At 34.0% G+C, this 21,019-nt stretch overlaps 1 protein-coding gene across 1 annotated transcript; it reads left to right on the top strand.

The window, feature by feature from the left end:
- Positions 1-3,858: 3,858 nt before the first annotated feature.
- Positions 3,859-20,526, top strand: LOC130613793 (F-box only protein 21-like). Its single transcript, XM_057435133.1, has 14 exons — positions 3,859-4,094; positions 11,202-11,429; positions 12,148-12,281; positions 13,378-13,479; positions 13,748-13,893; positions 14,282-14,368; positions 14,774-14,823; positions 15,638-15,773; positions 15,849-15,913; positions 16,584-16,701; positions 17,660-17,776; positions 18,706-18,773; positions 18,858-19,015; positions 19,271-20,526. Exons 1-14 carry the CDS (start codon positions 3,913-3,915, stop codon positions 19,450-19,452), a joined length of 1,773 nt encoding a protein of 590 aa, XP_057291116.1. The 5' UTR covers positions 3,859-3,912; the 3' UTR covers positions 19,453-20,526.
- Positions 20,527-21,019: the final 493 nt, after the last annotated feature.

Raw genomic sequence — 21,019 nt, 5'->3', positions numbered from 1 at the left:
AGCCTATTATAGCTAGCTAGCTAGCTAGCTAAGTAGTAAAAATGTCTGTTATTGCAAAGGAAAAGGGATGTTCATAGCATAATCGGCTTTAAATAAAATTAAAATTAAGTCTATAAAGAAAGAAAGAAAAAGTTAAAAAGAAAAAAAAGCAGAAATCTCATGATAAGTAGCATTCGTGCAAGTCACGAAACAAACTGTGCTGTGAGTGGGTAAAACTCGGTGTAGAGTAACATTCCCCGTCAAGCAAAATAAAAAAGTATGGCGCGAAGAAGGGTCAGTTTACATTTTGAGATTTTTTTGGTACAAAGCCTTGTCACCCAAGGCCTTATTTTTGTTTTTACGGAAGGTGCCCGGCTTCCTCCAAATACACCTTTACGATAATTCGGGAAATTAATACTCTATCGCAGCTTATTTAGCGATCGGAGGAGGTAAACATCACACTTTTATAAGATTTAATTAATGAGGAAACACGTTTTTTCGTTATAACTTTTCTTGCCACGTTTTGTTTTTAATGAAAAGTACACATAAGTTGTATCTTATTATTATTAACGTTTCCTGAAAATTTGAAAGAAGTTGATACGACGGAAGTTAAAAAACTGGAGAAAACACGCTTTTATCTCTAACAAACTCTCATAAAAAACGATTTTTACCTCCTTTTTTCTGATATTGTAAAACGATGGAGAACCGTAGGAACGCATGTACAATTGAATTATCGTAAAGGAGTATTGATTAACATCTTGTCCACCAGGACCATCTTGTATCTTTTAAAATCGATGGCAGGCGTAAAATGAGAGATAAACGCTCTCATATCAAGAATGAAAAAAACTCTGGGAACGGGGGTGCGATAAACGGAAGGTCGAATAAAGTTTTCATATTGTCGTATAAAGAGATAAAAGTTTTGTTTGCAATAAGTTAAAAACATTTAGAAAGTTGTTTTATTGTCAAGTAAACGGAGGCCAGCGATGACAGATGAAGTGAGTTGGAAGTGTCAAAGTTATACCACTGAATCATCAACGATGGGGAGCAAATAACATATTATGTCGCAAAATTGCGAATTTGAAGATGACCAAGAAGTTGTTTAACTACCAGATGAACCTGTTCCCAAGGATACCATTAAAAGACAAATAAACGAGGCTTATAATTTACTACCATTTTGCGTGACAGACAGACAGACAGACAGACAGACAGACAGACAGACAGACAGACAGACAGACAGACAGACAGACAGACAGACAGACAGACAGACAGACAGACAGACAGACAGACAGACAGACAGACAGACAGACAGACAGACAGACAGACAGACAGACAGACAGACAGACAGACAGACAGACAGACAGACAGACAGACAGACAGACAGACAGACAGACAGACAGACAGACAGACAGACAGACAGACAGACAGACAGACAGACAGACAGACAGACAGACAGACAGACAGACAGACAGACAGACAGACAGACAGACAGACAGACAGACAGACAGACAGACAGACAGACAGACAGACAGACAGACAGACAGACAGACAGACAGACAGACAGACAGACAGACAGACAGACAGACAGACAGACAGACAGACAGACAGACAGACAGACAGACAGACAGACAGACAGACAGACGTTCCGTCGGATACTGATTGATATTTAGCGAAAAATACAGGCGTTCGGCCTGGATTAGTAAAAGTTCTTACACGAGTTTTAGGCAAAGCTGTGTCATGACCATACTGCGTCTTTCAGCCAACTATTGGCCTGTTTAATGGAGATACAACCAATGTGTCTGTCTGTTTGTCTGTCTGAAACATGCCAAGTTCATTTTCCTGTAACTGCCTAGACGTTACGGCACGATGTCAGTGCATTTAACCTGACGTCACTTTATTAAGACCAGCAACGCCATTGCATTGCACGTTCAAGTTTGGGGGTCAAATAATCTTGGAAACGGGTGGAAATAACTGACGTCGTCTACTTGGTACTAAAATAGGACAAATTTCCTAAACACGTTTCGGAACAGAGACGGGTTGAGAACGTCATCAAAAGACCTTGAACTCCAATATCACCCTCGTCCTCAAGGTTTTTTGCTTTTCTGATATGGAGAGATGACGTCTTCTCTCATCAAAAAGAAAAGAAAACCTGGGGACAAGGGTGCTCCAATATTTCTTCAACTGTTCAACAAAAGCACATTCTATTCACATTCTATTCAATGAAAAAAATATTTTTGTTCATTGCTGTGCCATTGTTGACATCAGCAAACTTTTTAAACCCTAATATCTCCTTAACCATTGGTTCAAAGCACATGATCATATACATTATGTTGATCACAGTTCTACGTCTGCGCAATGGCAACGAGTTAACAAATTTATGATTATTTTTGTGTTAGCAATGACGTCACTAAAATTTCATTGACAATTTTTTACATCCTTTGGCTATCTAAGTGGATTTTTCTGCGCGAGCTTATCGTTGTTATCGCTGTCCGGATGTCAAAAAGACACAAGATGCGCTGGGTACGAGGTTTTTCGTAAATGCTATGCAAAACATCATGTCTTTTCGTGAATTGCACGGGAAAGAAAACCTTCAGCTGAGTCTACCACACAGGGGGGCTTATCGCAATGGCTATGTATACGATTGGTATATTACTAGTTTTAAATCTTGACATCGATGAAAATCGTGCAAGGTGGATTGCATTTGCAAATGATTTTTCAGGTAGTGCGACTTTGAGTGAGCTAAACATTTGGCGGCAAAAAATTAGCACCCATGGTCATTTCATTGGCTACGATCCTTAAGCTTCGAAAAGTTTTTTGATCGTCAAACCTCGGACAGTGGAGTTATGGTAGCAGTTGAAGGAAATAAACACTCGGGTGCATTTGTGATAGAATGAAATACATTGAAAAGAAAAAAAAAGATTGAGTGAACGAAATACGCGTTTTGTCCACGATTGGGAAAATTTATATTAACTCTGCATATGCGGCCTAGTTTACAAGATAGGTTTTAATGCATCATGAGAACAATTAGCAACATATCAAGTGTGTTCACACCTTTTGAAGACGCTATCTGACAGATATTACTGTCAGCTTTGCTTATTGGCTGTACATATGCAATCACTTGCAACGTAAGCTGTATTTGCTTCCAGCAAGTTTGGGAGGAAGGGGAAATTTTATTCCTGTAGAACGCAGCTTAGTGGGGTATAAAAATTCTCGTTTTTTTACTGCTAACATATTATGACGATACAACCGCACATGAACAAAAAATGCGTACTTAATACTATCAAGAAGAACATTCTTTTATGTAAGGGTGTTTAACCTAACACGGCGAAAATGTATTTGAAATCCAACTTGTCAGTTAATAGATCAAACGAGCAGGAGAAGAAGAGGTTGTACATCACAACTCAGGGCTTTATTCTCTATATGACTGCTTTTAGCGCAATGTATGTCAAAAATTATTTTTAATGAACAATGAAGGAGTTATCTTGTGAGATGTATCGATACGTTGCGTAAGTTTTAGAATAGCGGCTTAGCAAACGCAGAAGGCACATAATTTAACGTGTTGGGGCGAAATATTCAACCTCGAACTCAGGAACTGCAGCGTTTTTTGGTATGAAGATGAAACGCGTTTAATCTTCATATAAAAAAAAACACTACAGGCCCTGGGTTCGAGGTAAGCAAAATATTAAGAACGTCAGTCTATTAAAAAATTATTGCAGAGATAGAGACAATGAGTTACTTGTTTTTTAAAACACTGCTGTTGCATCCAGCCCTCTTCTGGGTACTTCTTCCGCTCGTCTTTTTTAAGGACATGTTTTACCCACTACATTTATATAATGCAGGGAACATCGGGGACGACCCAAGATTTTCACGCGTCCAGTGATTTTTTTTGCATTATGTCGGTTGACGTAAAGTTTACTGCTACCACTATAAACAAAAATGGCAACGGCGAACCAAAACAAAAAGATGGACCTGACAGAACTTGCTGATGAACTGCTGGAACAAATATTTTGCTGCAGGCTACTAACTTTTAAAGATATCCTTAATCTGTCATTAGTTTGTCGACGTTTATATGATGTGACAAGAAGTAATGAACTTTGGAAAATAAAACTTTCCCAAAGGTTTGTTTTTATAATTTATTAGCAAAAAACTGTAGCTAAAGGTAGAAACATATTTTTGGAAAAACCAGGTTATTAGAACAGGTTTGATTTATTATAATTAAAAGTTCTTTAATTTATAAGAATTTGATTATAACATTCAACTGCAGTTGATTTGCGTGGTATTAAAGAAGAACTGTTTCAGCTTCACTATATGGGCCATGTGAGACAAGAACGGCCTACCTGTTGGAAGAAAATAATGTTACATAAAATAGTTCACACCTGGACTCTTTATAAAAACCAGATTATGTGAATGTGCACATGCAAACAATAGTAACCTGTTTTTTTATAATAGATAACAGATCATAACAAACAAAATCCATACGCGAAATGTGAAGTTTAATTTTGCCAATGCAATTTTTTTACTGAGATCTTAAAGCGTAGCTAACAATGACAAAAACAATTTTGTAAAATAAAATACCAAGCATAGCATATAATTGCGCCAACTCCGTGAAAAAAACACATTTAACGTCCTTATATCCATATTGTCAACATATTGATTATTTCAAACTTTTATTATCGTAGCGGTATCTGTCGCAAACTGTTTGGGGGGTATGACAAGAAAACAACCCCATTTATTAGTGGACAAATAAGCCGGATTCAACATGTACTGTCATCCGATAAAGCCGTGATGGATCCTTCAATTCCGTGAAATTTGAAAAACGCTTTTTCTTGCTTTCTGATGACTAGCAAAAATAATTTAAAAATTAAAATATTCATTTTAAAACATCATTGGGCCCTCAGAAAAGGTATAACATGACCATAATTATAATAAATTAACTGAAATAACAATAGAATCAAAAATGACCACTGTCGAGCTTGACTTGAAAATCACAAAAAGGTATAGCTGGCTGAACTTATACCGCCAAATTTTTGTTATGGACGAGTTCCGACATCCCTAAAATGATTAAGTTGTAGTACCAAACCCAGCCCTCAAAATAGCGGTCAGACATTGGACATTGTCCAATCCCAGACGCAAATATGTCCGACGAAAATCAGTTCTGGCCTGTCATTTTGTCCGGCACGTTTTTCTAGCTACATTTTCACAATTATAACTTAAAATAAAAATTGAAACATGCAAAAATAACGAGATAATTTAAATATAATCTGTCTCTTTTAATCAATCTTCGTTCTGCGTCACTTTTGTTTTGTTTTCATCTGCCACGTGCTATCATGGAAGTTTTCTAATCATGATCACACATACCACAAATAATAAATGTGGTTAGGGCCGTTAAAAAACAAAGTAAGGCCGCGTATTTTATTAAGCCAATCAAATCGTAAAGAATGCCGTCACTAAAGAATACTTTAAAACATAAAACAAAATAGTTTTTTAAGTTTGTATTTTTATAATTATTTGTGTCATCACTAGCGAATAGGAAAAAAATATGCTTTGTTTTCAAATTAAAAAAAAAATGTTTTAAGTTTATCCACGTAGCTTAAATAAAACTTCAAAATTCATTCAAAAAGTTTAGCTACATTTTAACAAAATATATACAAAACAAAAAATTATACCGTACGTGGGTTTCTTTATTAAAATTGTTTGAATAGAAATAACACTTGCAGTATTAAGAATCCATTAAATGGGCCGCTATGGTTTAGAATTGTTTTGTCAAACAAAGAAAAAAATTTTCCTTTACCTACAACACTCCATCGTCTTAAAAAAATTTTTAATTCATTTTAATATAAAACATCTCTGAGTGAGATCATTCGAACTGTTAAAAAAACGCCAGTCCCTTGCACTTTTATAAGAAATGAAAATTTGTTCATTTCACATTTACCGCATGTAACCTTCAAGTATGAGTGAAATTAATGATTTGCCTTGTTGTTTTTGCGAAAGAAGAACGAAGTATCGGTGCATATTGTGTCAAAAAACATCTTGTAACATATGTTCTACTAGTGTTAACAGTACAGTCAAAGGGTACAGCGAAGAGGAAAAACGTGTTGGTAGATGTTCTGATTGTTTTAATCGATTTATTTGTTGATGACAACGAATATATATGTAGACTTTCTAGGTTTTTAAATACTTGTATTTCTCTCCATAGTTTTTCTTTGTCTTCCCAACTTTGTTTTCTTTTGTATTTTCTAAACATAAGCAGGCTTAGCAAACAATAAGTCTCCTTAAAAAATACGGCAGCGATAAAAATTCAAGTGCAAAAATGATGGCGAAAATAAACTAACATGAAAGATCTTTTATCACTCAAATTTACACACCTGAGAAAAAATGACTTTTAAAACAGAAAGGGCTTTTTCAAAATATAAAAAGAAAAGAACACAAAGTTATCTACAATTAAATCCATGATGTAATGTCTGTTCCGCCTGTAAGTGCAGTTTTGCAGACTTGCTTCATCCGCACTCTGTCAGCGTTCACCTCTGCATTAGTTAAGAACCACATGGCTGGATTTCTTGTGTAAGACCTGCTTACCAACGACGAAGGGGCCAGGCAATAGAGATTCATGTCTATGTAGTTCTTTTAACTAAGTCAGGAGTTGGTGAATCAGCTAGGATGGTCAGGTTGGCTATGAATAGGCTTGCTCGTGGATTAAATGGACCAACACTATTCAATAGTTCTGAGATCTAAACAAATGTCCGACCAAGCCCGAAATCTATGGGACGTTTTGTTCGGCGAAAGTTTAAAACAGGCTACGGACATGTCAGATGAAACTGGAAATGTGGCGGACATTTTGTCTGACGAGTCTCCAAAAATTATTTTGAGGGCTGCAAACCCCCCAAATTGAGTTCATTCATTAAAAATGGTAGACAGAGCTGTGGTAAGTTGTTGTAGGCATCGAAAGCAGTTGGCGGATTAACGGAGTTGGCGGATCATACGCTAGACAGTAAAAAAATCAAAAGATAAAGTCTTGTAAAAGGAACACTAAACTTAAAATCATTTAATTTGTTTTTGCTTCATAGACTTTCATTTTAAAGAATGTTTAATTTTAGTCATAAAGTGGTTTGTTGATTTCCGCCAGCAAAGGCAGATAGATAGATAGAGAGATAGAGAAATAGAGACAGCACGGTTAGGCTGGACGCCCGAAACTTATCCAGACTACAGCCTTAATCCTCATTTTAAGAGATTTTTTTTTGAGAACGAGGCTAAAATGAGTTTTAAGCCAATAAGAATCCTAACAGTGCATCAAATTGTTTTATTATCCAATGAACAAAACTTTATTTTAAAGTTTATATATCGAAAGTTAAAGCTCGTCCAGTGTAGCATAATGAAGATCGTCTTATAATGCGCTATCTTTGGTGTTTTAGCGTTTTCCTCTAATAATTACATCATTTCCTTCTGTACCTTTTCGCAAGCACGTAGATTAAACCTATATTCAGCAGAAGTAATTGATTGGCGATTGTGGAAGTCCCATGAAATGCCACATAGTGATGGTGTCACTTTAAAAAACACCCAGTCCGGTCTGTGAACGGTTGGCGCTAGGAAGGGCATCCAGCTGTAAAACAATGCCAAAACTCTTTATTAATGGCCGTAAGAATAGTTGATCAGACAAACTGCGTAAATGGGGCTGGAACTCTAATGAGTGAAGGTGTTGTGCACGGTAGGACAGATGTCAGGTGTGAGCATCGTCAGACCGTTACCCAGCTATCACATCACAAGGTAGATAACACTAGGTTGAGGATGGTTAGTATAAATGTTGGTACTCTGAGAGGTAGAGCAGGTGAAGTAGTTGAAATGTTAGAACATAGATCTGTTGATATGTGTTGTGTTCAGGAAGTCAGGTGGAGAGGAGCTTCAGTGAGATTTGTGAAAGTTAGGAGGGCATGGTATAAGCTTTTTTGGATTGGTAATAGTGATGGATATGGAGGAGTTGGCATATTCGTTGCAGAGAAGTGGGTAGAAAAAGTAATAGATGTTATGCGTGTTAATAGTCGTATTATAGTGATAAAGTTTTTGATAGGTAATAGGATTGTCACTTTTCTGTCAGTTTATGCTCCACAGTGTGGACTCAGTGAGGAAGATAAAGATAAGTTTTATGATGAGTTAATAGCAGTCACATCAAAGTTTGGGGACACTGAACTTGTCATGTTGGGCGGCGACTTTAATGGTCATGTTAGGGAGTCATCTGAAGGTTATAGAGGTGCGCATGGAGGCTATGGATTTAGGAGCAGAAATAAGGAAGGGGAGAGATTGCTTGAGTTTGGAATGGCAACGGACATGGTGGTTTGCAACACATTATTCAGTAAGAGACAGAGTAGACTGATAACATATGAGTCAGGTGGTTGTAAGACACAGATAGATTACTTCCTGGTTAGAAAGTCAGACAAGAAAGTTATATCATATCATAGGTTGCTGGTTTGTGATATTATCTTGAAGAGTGTTAAAGAAGCCAAGGGAAAGTACAGGCCCTGTCGGAAAGTGTGGAAGCTGAAGGAAGAGATTGTAGCAAGACAATTTAGTGCAAAAGTTCAGCAGTTAGCCCACAATGGTCAATGTGATAGTGACAATGTTGAAAGTACTTGGACTACTTTGAAGAATTGTCTTCTAGAAGATTCTGATGATACCTGTGGGTGGACGAAAGGACCAGCTAGACATAGACAGACCTGGTGGTGGAATAATGAGGTTGACCAGTGTATAAAGGAAAACAGGAAACTTTGGAAAGAGTGGAAGTCAGGTGGTAGTAAAAATATTTACTTAGAAGCTAAGCGTCGCGCTCGTACAGCAGTGTATAAGGCAAAATCTGAAGCAGAGAGAAACAGATTTGCAGATGTGTTAAGAAGGGAAAACCAGCGCAATGAGGTATTCAAGATAGCAAAGCAAATGAAGAAGACTAATCAAGATGTTGTAGGTGAGAAGTGTATACATAATGATGAAGGTGTTTTGGCTAGCACAGAGGAGGAGAAGCTTGGAAGAATCATTATCAGAGGTTGCTTAACACTGAGTTTGATTTGGACGAGGATAATTTGTCTGATGATGATGTTGTAGAAAGGCCAGCTATGCAGATCAAGACAGAATGGGTAGTGGAGGCTATTAGGAAATTGAAGATTGGCAAGGCTGCAGGAGTATCAGGTATTGTTGCAGAGATGGTAAAAGCATCTGGATGTATTGGAGTTGAGCTTATTACAAGTCTTGCTAACCAGATTATAAAGGATGGTGCTATTCTGAGTGAGTGGCAGTCGAGTGTATTAGTGAATTGTTTCAAGGGCAAGGGTGATGCATTAGAAAGGGGTAACTATAGAGGTTTGAAGGTGGTTGATCAAGTAATGAAAGTTATTGAAAGAGTGATTGATAAGTTACTTAGAGAAAGAATTGATATAGATAAGATGCAATTTGGTTTTGTTCCAGGGCGCGGCACTACAGATGCAATATTTTTACTCAGACAGCTTCAGGAAAAGTATTTAGGAAGAGAAAGAATCTATATTTTGCCTTTGTAGATTTAGCGAATGCTTTTGATAGAGTGCCACGTAAAGTTATTTGGTGGGCTATGAGAAAATTAGGTTTGGATGAGTGGCTAGTTCGATGGTACAGTCTATGTACAGCAATGCTAGAAGTCGTGTCAGGATTAACGATTCACTTAGTGATGAATTTAGTGTAAATGTTGGTGTACATCAGGGTTCTGTACTTAGTCCTTTGTTGTTTGTTCTAGTCTTAAGCCTTGTCGATGGAGTTCAGAACAGGTTGTCCATGGGAGTTATTGTATGCAGATGATTTGGTTCTCATAGCAGAGTCGATGGAAGAATTAGTTGAAAAGTTTGAGAAGTGGAAGAAAGGACTAGAAGAGAAAGGGCTATAGGTAAACACAGCAAAGTCTAAAGTCATGATTAGTAGCATTGCAGCCAAGTGTGACCTTGTAGTTGGAAAGTAGCCTTGTGGAGTTTGCAGGAAAGGGGTTGGTAGTAACTCAATTTTTTGTCAGACTTGCAAGCATTGGGTACATAAGAAGTGCAGTAGTATTAGTGGAAGGTTAAGAGCTGACATTCAGTTTGTATGCAAGTGTTGCAAAGGTGAGATTATAGAGAATGAAGTATTTCCAGCTTTAATGATGTACAACAGTGGCTCGTTAGAGATAGTTGAGAACTTCTGTTACTTAGGTGATATGTTGGGCAATGAAGGGGGTGTTGGAAGAAGTGTTACTTGCAGGATAGGTTCTGCTTGGAAAAAGTTCAGAGAGTTACTTCCTTTGTTGACTAGCAGAGTCCTGTCAATTGAGGTAAAAGGTAGGTTGTATGAGGCCTGTGTAAGAAGTGTTATGTTGTACGGTAGTGAGACATGGGCAGTGAAGCAGGAAGATCTTGACCGTTTAGAAAGGAATGATATGAGAATGGTTAGGTGGATGTGTAACGCCAGTCTGAGAGACAGAAAGAGTTCAGATGAGCTAAGAAGCAGGCTAAGTCTCCGTAGAATTAAAGATGTTATCCAGATAAGAAGATTGAATTGGCTGGGGCACTTGGAAAGAATGGAGGAGGATAATTGGGTAAGAAAGTGTAGAGACTTGATAGTTCCTGGGGAAAAGCCCAGAGGCTGACCGAGAAAGACTTGGCAGGAGGTTATAAGGACAGACTTGATACAGAGGAAGTTGAGTTTAGATCTAACACAGTCTAGATCAGATTGGAAGAGGGTCATTAATATACCCCGTCCAACCCATGCTAGCATGGAAAATGGACGTTAAGCCGAGAATGATGATGATGATAGAGAAATGAAGTTTATTAAGTTAAGTTAGCTTGGATTTACAGGTAAAATAATAATCAAAAATTGAATTTTAAAATCTTAAAATATTCATTGATTTTGTTCCCCCATATTAGTCCTCTTCAAAGTTCAGTACATTTTCAGATTAAATGGCGGAAATCTTTAAGCTGCAGGGCTTCTTGTTTTTAAATTAAGATGTCTCTTGATTGCAAAAAACAAACCATTTTGAGTCTTTTTTCATTTTTATTGAGCATAGTAAGTGATCTGCAATAATTATTATGAAGCAATTCATGCCATCAAGTAAATGCTGGGTGATAGATAGAGTTTATCACAACATCCTAATATACTAGACATGATTCAATTCTATCAAGACAAAAAATATGCTTAATAATATATCACGTATTGATTGCAAAGTTAAATTGTAGACCTTTTTTTAGGTGGCCTGATTGGTCAGCAACACTTGACGAGGTTCAATATCTTCAAGCAATTCAATTTCGATACCACGTTGATCTTGTACTTAAAAATATGCTTGAGAATATTGCAAAATATACATACACATTAGACGGCATACCTAACAGAATGTTAAACAGACTCGATTCCAATTTGGTAGATGATAACTATGTCAACATGGCACTTGACTGTCTTCAATGTCATACCCAACAAAGGTAATGTTTTTGTTTTAGGGTTGTAAAAAAACTAGACATAACCAATTATATTTTCATAGACTGATAAAATTCGTTCACTAGTCACATCAAGGAACAAACATGGAAAATTTAATTTTTACAGATGAATAATTTAGATTTTTCAGAAATAAAGTTTCACAGATAGTTATTTTTTATAATTTTAATTTTACAGATCTAAATAGAGTTACTGGCACTTATTTTAAATAAACAACAAATAGTACACTCAACATTTTTTTATTGAAATTTTTTGAGCATTTTTTAATAGAAATATTCATTTTTTCAATTGCACATAAAATTGATGAAAATCAGATATTTAGGCAATTTTTGGCATTTTTTTGTGCGGACTATGTAAAAACCAGAAAATATATCAAATGTGTTTTATTTAACTATCCAAAACTTTAAACAGAATGTGAAAATTCGCTGTAGAACTTAAATAATTTGATAGTGGTATTTTTGAGAAATTTTAAGGTACAGATGATGCTAACATAAGCAAAAATTTATTGCTGCCATTTTGTTTCTTTTATGACATACTGTAAGTGTACCAAAGTTGAGTCAATTTGGACTATTAGCCAAAAGTTATCAAGGAGGAAGGGGTGAGGAACTAATCCTTCCATCCCCCCGTCATAATATGTTCGTTGTTAGGGTTAACGCTTATAATTTTCATTAATAGAGTTGTTAATGATTTTTTATTTGTTACTAGTCCTCTTACCGGAGATTTAAACATGAAATATCATGCTGAGAAGGTATACAGATATGTTTACCATTACAAGCTAAAATATCAACTCATGAAGTTGTTGGTGTCTGAAGAAAAATCTATATACAGCCTGGAAGAGGGTAAGTACGTCCTTTAATAACAGTAGAATTGTTTTCAATTTTTTACTGCAGTATATGTTAGTTGCTAAGTTCATTGCCATTTTGGGTGACTAAGAAAATTTTTGCATTTTAAATCCTGAAATTGATGGATATGCATTGTATAGACATCGTAATAATGGAATACGTATCAATGCCAATAATGTTAATGTACATAATCGCTGAATTTTTTCTTACAATCCTTGGTTTTCCAAGAAATACAATGCACATATAAACTTGGAGGCTTACATGTATGTTAAATCTGTTAGAAATCTTGAGGTGTTTCAAAAAATGTGAGACTCACAGTGAATCCGCAAGGCTTAGCAATTACGCAGCAGACAGTTGTCATATAAAAATTGGTTCATATTACAAATTATATTTGGTATTTTGAAATTACAAAAAATTATATTTAAAATGCTATACGTTCTTTAAAAGTCTCTTGGTATAAATTTGCAGGTTAAGATAACAAAGGCTTGCAACCCAGCTTTGTTTCTCAAAATCTGGACATGCAATGATAAAAATAATAGCCTAGCTTTTATGATTGATATAAGTGGCTACCTAAGTAGGGTAAATCTAAAGTTAGAAAGTGTCTGTCGTGAAAACCTTGACTTTATGTGTAAAGAAAAATATCAAAGCTTGTAGACTGAGTTGATTTACTAGGTTTCACGGTTTATAAATAATGCCATAGCTTTTTCTATAAGTCACTTTTTGATATGCTCCAGCTAAAAGCTACAAATTTATATTGTGTTGTGAAATTTCTCATGCAAAGTCCTTACATCGTTGTTAATTGCTTAGTCTAGCTTCACATTTTCTGGCTCTGTATTGTCACGCTTTCTATTTTTAAAGCATATACCAAGCCCTTCCTCTTTAAAATGCCTATACATATATAAATCTATATTATATAAAATATGTTCTAGAGTATAAATAAGTAAGTCAAAAAAAAAAGGGGCGCTCAGAGTGATTATTTAATTTTTTTTTGCAGTATAAGGTTTTGTTTGTGACAGATGGTTAAGTCTACGCACTTATAAAGTTAAAAAAATTGTTGGTGTGTAACATAGAAATTGTATCTTTTTTTTTCAAGGTGCTACAATAATATCACAATGGTGCAATCCAGAAGTGAAAATAGAATTAAGTGAAATAACGAAAACACTGAATGATATTGCTGAATCTGTGAAAAAAATATGTAATTCTTTCTTTTTTTCTGCATTATATATATTTAATGTTTTATATGGATATTACACCTAATTACTATTACTAAATTATTTTTAATTAGAGACTAAAAAATGCTTTTACTCCTACTAAAATTTATTTTGAAATTGCTTTGGATTTATTTTTTTCATTTAACAAAAACAAAACATGCACAAGAGACTTTCAAATGTGTAAGGACATCATTTAACTGATTGTAATTGTGTCTACCGTGAAGCATTTAAACATACTTTGGTATTTTTTAGTACCATCGAGAAGCCAGTCTCAGCCTAATGGCTACCACTATGTTACTGAAGTTTTAAAATCATTGAATAAAATTCTTTATGATGAGTATTTGTTTGAAGGAAATTCGTCTTCATATTATAATATATCGAATTCATATATACATCAGGTAATTTTGTTATTTTTTGGTGAGTATAAAGTATTTTCCTTACTTTGGACAATAGGACAATAACGTCAGATATAGCTGCTGTTTTACTTTTATGTTATATGTCTTAAGTAAATGTTACCCTGAATGTTTGGAGATTGCAAACGAATGTAAATTACGTAAAATTGCGAAAAAAAAAGATGTTGAGTCCTTGTTTAAAAAACCATAATTTAAGTTTGTAAATACAAGGGCATCTTCATTTTATCCTCCTGCGTTTGTTTCTTCCCTTTTGTTTTACAAATAACTGTGATCTAGACTGAACTCCATTTATTGTACTGTAAATTTGCTCCTTTTTCCATAATAACAACAATCTTTTAATTGTTCCTTACTGAATGCAGTTTCTAATTTTTAGGTTTTAAGGACGAAAAAAGGGATACCATTAACTTTATCAATTTTATACATCGCCATTGGTCGAAGACTTGGTCTACAAATATTCGGTGTAAGTAAAGTTTTATTAAAGGATTTTGAAATTATAATTGGACGGTGGGCTTTTTCCCTCTTTCCATCTTTCAGTAACTAGTACGATGGATAGGGAGATAATAAGGATTCTTAGGCCAAGAGTATGGGGGACAACCTTAAAGGATTTTAATATGTATATGAACACAGGACACCATTTTGATTTGTTCAAAGTGGCATAACAGCTGTGGGTAACTTATGCATAACAACCTTAATACACTTTTTTTTTTATCTAAAACTGTACTAAAGAAAAATGCTTCCTGTTAAAATATGAATATTTATAATTGTGACTGCTCATCATTGTAAAAGAGTGCACTAGTGTTTTGTAAATGATAAATGATATGCTATAAGACTTACATAACTCGTTTTATGTTGAATGTTTATGTAGGTGAATTTTCCAGGTCATTTCTTGGTTAAAGTGAACGCAGATAAAAATGGGTAAGTTCTATTTTTTATGGAAATCCTTGCAGGTGTTGCTCAAAAATAGCGAAAGTGGAAACCAAACCTTTTGGCCTCTAAAACAACATTTCGTTGTAGTCATTAGTTTTACATAAAAGCTTATCTTAATAACGTTTCTTGATAACTTTTGTAATATATTATCAACTGAGCTTTATTATTATGTAAGCCCTGCTTTTCCGAAACAAAGAATACTTGTCATTGTAATGAATTAGTTTATATTTTATCAGTCAGGTTAGAGAAAATTCAATGAGGTTGTTAGAAAAAGTATTATTTGCGGGATAGGTATTGCTTGGAAAAAGTTTAAAAGGGTTACTTCCTTTGTCGACTATGAAAGTCTTATCGATTGAGCCTGTTTAAGAAGTTTTATGTTATACTTTGTTTTGACATGGTCAGTAAAGCAGGAAAATCTTGAGTGTTTAGAAAGGGTTAATATGGTAGATTTGTAACAGCAGTTTAAAAGACAGAAAGAGTTCAGATGAGCTAAGAATTAGGCTAACTATTTGTAGTATTGGAGATGTTATCCAGATATTGAGTTGGTTGGGACATTTTGAAAAGTTGAGGAGAATAATTGGGTAAAAAAGTGTAAATATCCTGGGGGGATAACCAGAGGTAGATGAAGAAAGACTTGGCAGGATGTAGTAAGGGTAGTCTTTATGCAAAGGAATTGGAGTTTAGAACTATAACACAGTCTAGATCAGATTGGAAGAAGGTCATGCTAGCATGGAAAACAGATGTTAAGCCAAAGAAGATGATTATAAGATAATTTAAATAAAATAATATTAAATATTTTTAGCCAAACATCTGAGATCTATGTAGATGCATTCAATAGAGGCGAAATTTTAAACCAGGGTGAATGTGTAGCAAAATTTTTGCATAATTTTGCGGATCCTCCAATTGATAGATTGTTTCAAGTTGCAGATGAGAGGCATGTACGTGGACCTAAACTTGTTTTTATCAAGATCATTTTGTTGTCAAGTACAACTTTATAAATAATCTTTTTCTAGATTTTCATCAGAATGATTGCAAATATCATTAATATATTAAGAAAACCAACAAATCATGATTCAAGGTATGTGCCGGTGGTTGTTCTGTCTTCTTAATTAATTAAAAATAGATCCTTTGAGTTTTTTTTTCGTTCATGTAAGCATTACACAAGTTTAAGTTGAAAAAAACAATAACAGTTTTATAGGAACAACGGTGCATATGTGAGCTATATTGGTATAAGTAATCCTGCACATTATCTTCCCAAGTGCTGCAAAGTTGATGGATCGAGTGGGACTTGAACCCACAACCTCTCAATTCGATGCTATCTCTCTAGCACATGTAGTAGATGAGGCGGGGATACTACCTCCTTGCGACATACCTTTCTACTAACACATGGCAACGAGATATCACCGAATGATGCATAATCGGAGCTCAACCGGCCAATCAAATTTGCTAAGAGCTTAACAAGTACAGCAAATTTCACTATTTAAACAAATAATTTACTATTTCCTGCATTTGGTGGAAAATCAGGCTGAGATCAAATTTTAACAACTGGTTGTAGGAAAGGTGGCTCATAGGCTGGTAAATAGACATCTAAGCCTTTCTAATTAAATTGTTTACTATTGGCTAAAATAAATTATGTTGACTATTTTGTCACATGATTAAGATAGGTTGCGTTTTCGGAAAAAGTTTTTTTACATACAGTTGACGAAACCAAAATTAATTCTCCCTTTTATTAACATTCTTTGTATCAGAAACATGGATATATTGCAAAGTATGCTAGAGCTGATGTTACTACTTTCTCCTCACGATGATGGACACAAATTGCTTTTATCAAGAATATATCTGCATCGAAGAATCAACCTTACAGAGGTATGTAGGCAATCTTTATGTTTTACACATAGTGACCACGGTCCTGAAAGTTGCAGAAAAATCTTACCAAGTAAATTAGTCTTTAAAATTCCTGGAATTTGGACAAAAATTGAAGATGAAGATGTACTAAGATTGTCCTAGATAATATTTATGTTGAGTTAAATTTTTTAAATCTAGATATTGAATCTTTTTAAAACCTAAGGCAAAAATACCTTTTCCAGCTAGAAGCTTTAAAGATCTGGAGCGATCAAAATTTGTTAACAATACTTACCCTGTGGTCTCACATGTGCATAAGTTTATTTACAAGATCAAAGTAACAGGAAAACTAGTGGAATTATGTAGAGATCTACTGGATGACCAGAAGTTTTTTCTTAATTTAATTTCAAAGATGCAAATAAAGCAACAAAATTCAAGAAATTTATGCAAATTTCATGCAGAAAGTTGCTTCTTTAAAAGTTGATACACAAGAGCAATTTTTTCTTTCAACAAAAACTAAAAGTGAAGAAGGGATAACAGCCACTGTTAGTTCCATCATAAAAGAAGCTAAGAAAACGAATACATTTTGGTCATAATGGTAGCCCACCTGAGTTTCGGGTGTGGCATATTTTTTTCAATGAATGAATCCAAACGCTTTTAAAATCTTAACCTGGAAAGAATTATTTTCCGAAATCCCGGACTTCATGGAAATGTATCATGGTTGTCTATATTGCCTTAATTTTCGAGCAATTTTGTCTTCGAAAAATTTCCTGGGAATTTCTGGAATGTCCTGAAATTCAGATTTTTCTTTTTTTTTTTTTTGGTCACCTTGTTCATATTTCTAAAGAAAAAGTTATTTGCAAAGTTATTTGTTAATAGATGCAAGTCAACTCGAAGCTAAGTTATGTATATTTTTCCATTTTAAAAGAGAAAGAAAAATTTGTAGAACAATTATCTTTGTAATATTTGCTTTTTTTAATAGGTGATAAAACATTTACAAGAGATGTCTTCATCTGAAAGGGGACTGCCAATGGAAACGTTGGATGTTTTACTGAAACATGCAGAAGCGAAGATGAAAGAAAATAGGACTTTTAAAGCTGTGAGTTAAAGTTATATAATGGCTTAAAAACAGTGATGGTCACTAGGAAATGATGCTATTTTGCTTAAAAAAATTATATTTAGGAACAAACATCTTAACAAACATTTTAAGGGTGTAAAAGGGAGTTTCCTTGCCTGAAAATTACAACAACTTGAAAGTCTTTGTTTTGCTTCCCCTTGAGCCTAAAAAATCCAAAGTTATAGTAAAAATGCTAACATGTTTGGCAACAAGATTTTTGCTTGGTTAAGGATACATGAAACATCTATTATCCATGTTGAAAATATATTTCCTAAACTGTAAAATAAAATTATATAAAAGTATATGTATTCTGAAAGTCAGATAAATTTCCTATCGAATAATACTATTTTTGTCGTAAAATAATAAATTGGGAAGATGTAAAAGAATCATCGAACACCCTTTCTAAATTGCTGGCTTTCCAGTCTAAACCCATACGAGGTGCATGGTTTGGTTTTACCCTCATCTTGTCCAACAAATGTTAGCCTGCCAAACCTTCATCAGCCAGTTTGATTCCCAGCACGCTTTTGTGTCTATTTTTTCAGCACTGTACTTTTGATGAATATGTGGGAAGTAAAATGATGTATTTTGGGGGTACCATAAAATGTATATTACAAAATGGATATAAATAAATTTGTTGTTGTTGTAATAATTAAACGTTGCTTTTATTTATTCTTCTTTTTTTATTTATTGCTGCTAAAGGTTTCTTTTTTAGTGTATTTTTTTTATCTTTTTTTTTCCGTATAATTCTTAAACATATGATAACGGGCGAAGCTTAAGAAGTATAATTTGAACATAAGCAGCTTCTAATCATTTCAATTTTTTTGTTTCACTTTGTACTTCAATAAAAGAAATTGAAATGATTTACACTCAAACTTTTTCCTGTGGTTTGTAATGCAAGGCTTTTTTTATAGAAATATCGAAGTGATGAAGAAAATTCAAATGTTAAGTACCGAGTTGGGATGGTAATGAAACACAAATTGTAAGTATAAAGAACATTACTTATTTTAGGTTCATTTATTCATTCATCTGTTCACTCTAATAATTTATTTGTTTATTTATGCAGGTACCATTATTACTTTGTTATTTTTGGTTGGGATGCCTGTTGTATGATGGATGTAGCTTGGCAACAACAAATGGGTGTTCCAAATCTGGTTGATAAAGATAAACAGCCATATTATAATGTTCTTGCACATGATGGCTCAACTAGATATGCAGCTCAAGGTGAAACACTTTTTTTGTGGACCTAATTTAAATTTTATTTCGGGTGGTTACTGATATGAAAATATTCAGTGAATAAACTGTTATTGTCCTGAAAAAGCTTCAAAACAAAACTACACTAAGTTCATTTTAAATTGTATTCAATAAATAAGGTTTGTCACAATACAACTTCAAAAATATTTCGTCAGTGATGCCAGGATAATTTTTTTTTAATTTAAATCTTATGCCAATTCTATTGTGTTACTTTCTTTTTTATAGAAAATGTTTTGCCAATTAGCACAGGTCGGCCAGTTCAACATCAAGAAGTTGGAAAACATTTTAAATCATTTAATGGGTACCATTATATTGCTACACCCATGTTAGCAGAACAGTACCCAGAAGATCAACCAATACCATCAGAACAGCTTCCAACAGAATCTTTTGTAGAGACTTGTGAATAACATTGTATTGTTAAATTCATGTATATTTTTATTAGACTTTTTTATAATGACTGTTACCGTTATTTTTGTTACTCAAACAATTTTTTTCATCATTTTATTATACGATCTGTTTAATTACTTAAAACGTCAATGATTGGTTGTAAACACTCCCACCAATTTATATTATTTCACTAGTTTGTAACCCATGGATTTATCCATGGGTTCGTCCGTCCTTTATTGACCGTATTCCGTGTCTCACTACTGCAGTTACCATTTTGCATGTCAGACAGACGTATATGGGTATTATAACATAATTGTTGTTCAATTAATAAAACATATTTTCTTGTTTTTATGTCTACATTTTTATATTTACTTTTAGTAGTATTATTAAGAAATAGCTGGTAATTTTTTTAAGATGAAAACAAAATGAAATGTTTCTGAAATTAAGTATATACCTCTTTCTTTTACAAACAATCAGCTTTTCTCAAACATTACCAAAGATATACATTGAAACTATCCCCTAGAAATTGTTTAATGGTTTGAGTCTAAAGTTTCTTTATGTCAAATTTTTAATTTTTACCTGTGTGTTTTTTATCATTATATCAATACAAGATATTGATGACAATGATTAGTATATATACAGTAATGTTTCAATTAAATGCCTGGGACATTTTTTTACCTTTCAAGAAGGTATTTATTTAAAGAAGGCACTGTTTTGAGAGGTTTATGCTAAAGAGACTATGAACAGGTACATTTAGTCCCAAATCGTGAAAAATGTCAACGTAAAATTACGACTTTGCCCGCTTTTATTTTACCACATTTTGTGTCTCACTACTGGGGTTACCATTTTGCTTGACAGACAGACAGAAGTATATGGATATTATAATATATAGATCAAAATAAGTGTAAGGCAAGCATTACTTAAGTTGATTCTGTTTATCATGCACCAAACAACCTTTTCATTGTGTGAAGAATCTTTTTCTACAAGTTATGTTTATTTTTGTACATTTGTAAATATTCCTGCAATATCAGTATTGTTTCCTATATTAGGTAAAATTAACTTATGGTATCAGTAGTATTTAATATTTAGCCACATTTCTCCTATCATTATTTTTCTCCACTGCCACTAATCTGTGTGGCTTTGTGTTATTTTGTTTAGCTGTTCGAAGTTTGGATTTTAAATCTATACAATAAACATAAAGTTCTGTTATTTCATATTTCCTTGGTTTCTAGTGCTAAATACATAAGCCAGGAGGACAAGATTACAAACAAAGCACCGTCTTTATAAGCATCGGGTATCAAGTTCAGCCTGGACTGTACTTAGCATTTTAAAAACTTGAGCCTATTTATTAATCAGTAGTTTATGAGTATTGAACTCCATGCACAATTATGACATTATTCACATTAACTGTCAAACTGAATTTGGACGTTATTTTGTGAATGTTATTTGTGGCCAAGTTAAAGTAAATTTGAAAAAAAAACAGTCAGTATTCGTGATGAAATAAAATATACTAATTTTAGAGTTGTTGAGCCTATGCTTTGACTCTTTTTTAGTGTTCAATCTGCTTCTATTGATCCATTCATTAAT

Source organism: Hydractinia symbiolongicarpus, chromosome 11 (genome assembly GCF_029227915.1).
Source record: "Hydractinia symbiolongicarpus strain clone_291-10 chromosome 11, HSymV2.1, whole genome shotgun sequence".
NCBI classification, from domain to species: domain Eukaryota; kingdom Metazoa; phylum Cnidaria; class Hydrozoa; order Anthoathecata; family Hydractiniidae; genus Hydractinia; species Hydractinia symbiolongicarpus.
Note: the sequence above shows the minus strand (reverse complement) of the source record. Positions and strands in the feature narration are given on the sequence as shown.

Bases quoted from the DNA above. Each gene is read 5' to 3' on its own strand.
- LOC130613793 (XM_057435133.1), top strand. From the start codon at position 3,913: ATGGCAACGGCGAACCAAAACAAAAAGATGGACCTGACAGAACTTGCT. The intron at 16,702-17,659 runs GTATGTAGGCAA...TTTTTTTAATAG, and splicing joins GAAGAATCAACCTTACAGAG to GTGATAAAACATTTACAAGA. The intron at 18,774-18,857 runs GTAAGTATAAAG...TTATTTATGCAG, and splicing joins ATGGTAATGAAACACAAATT to GTACCATTATTACTTTGTTA.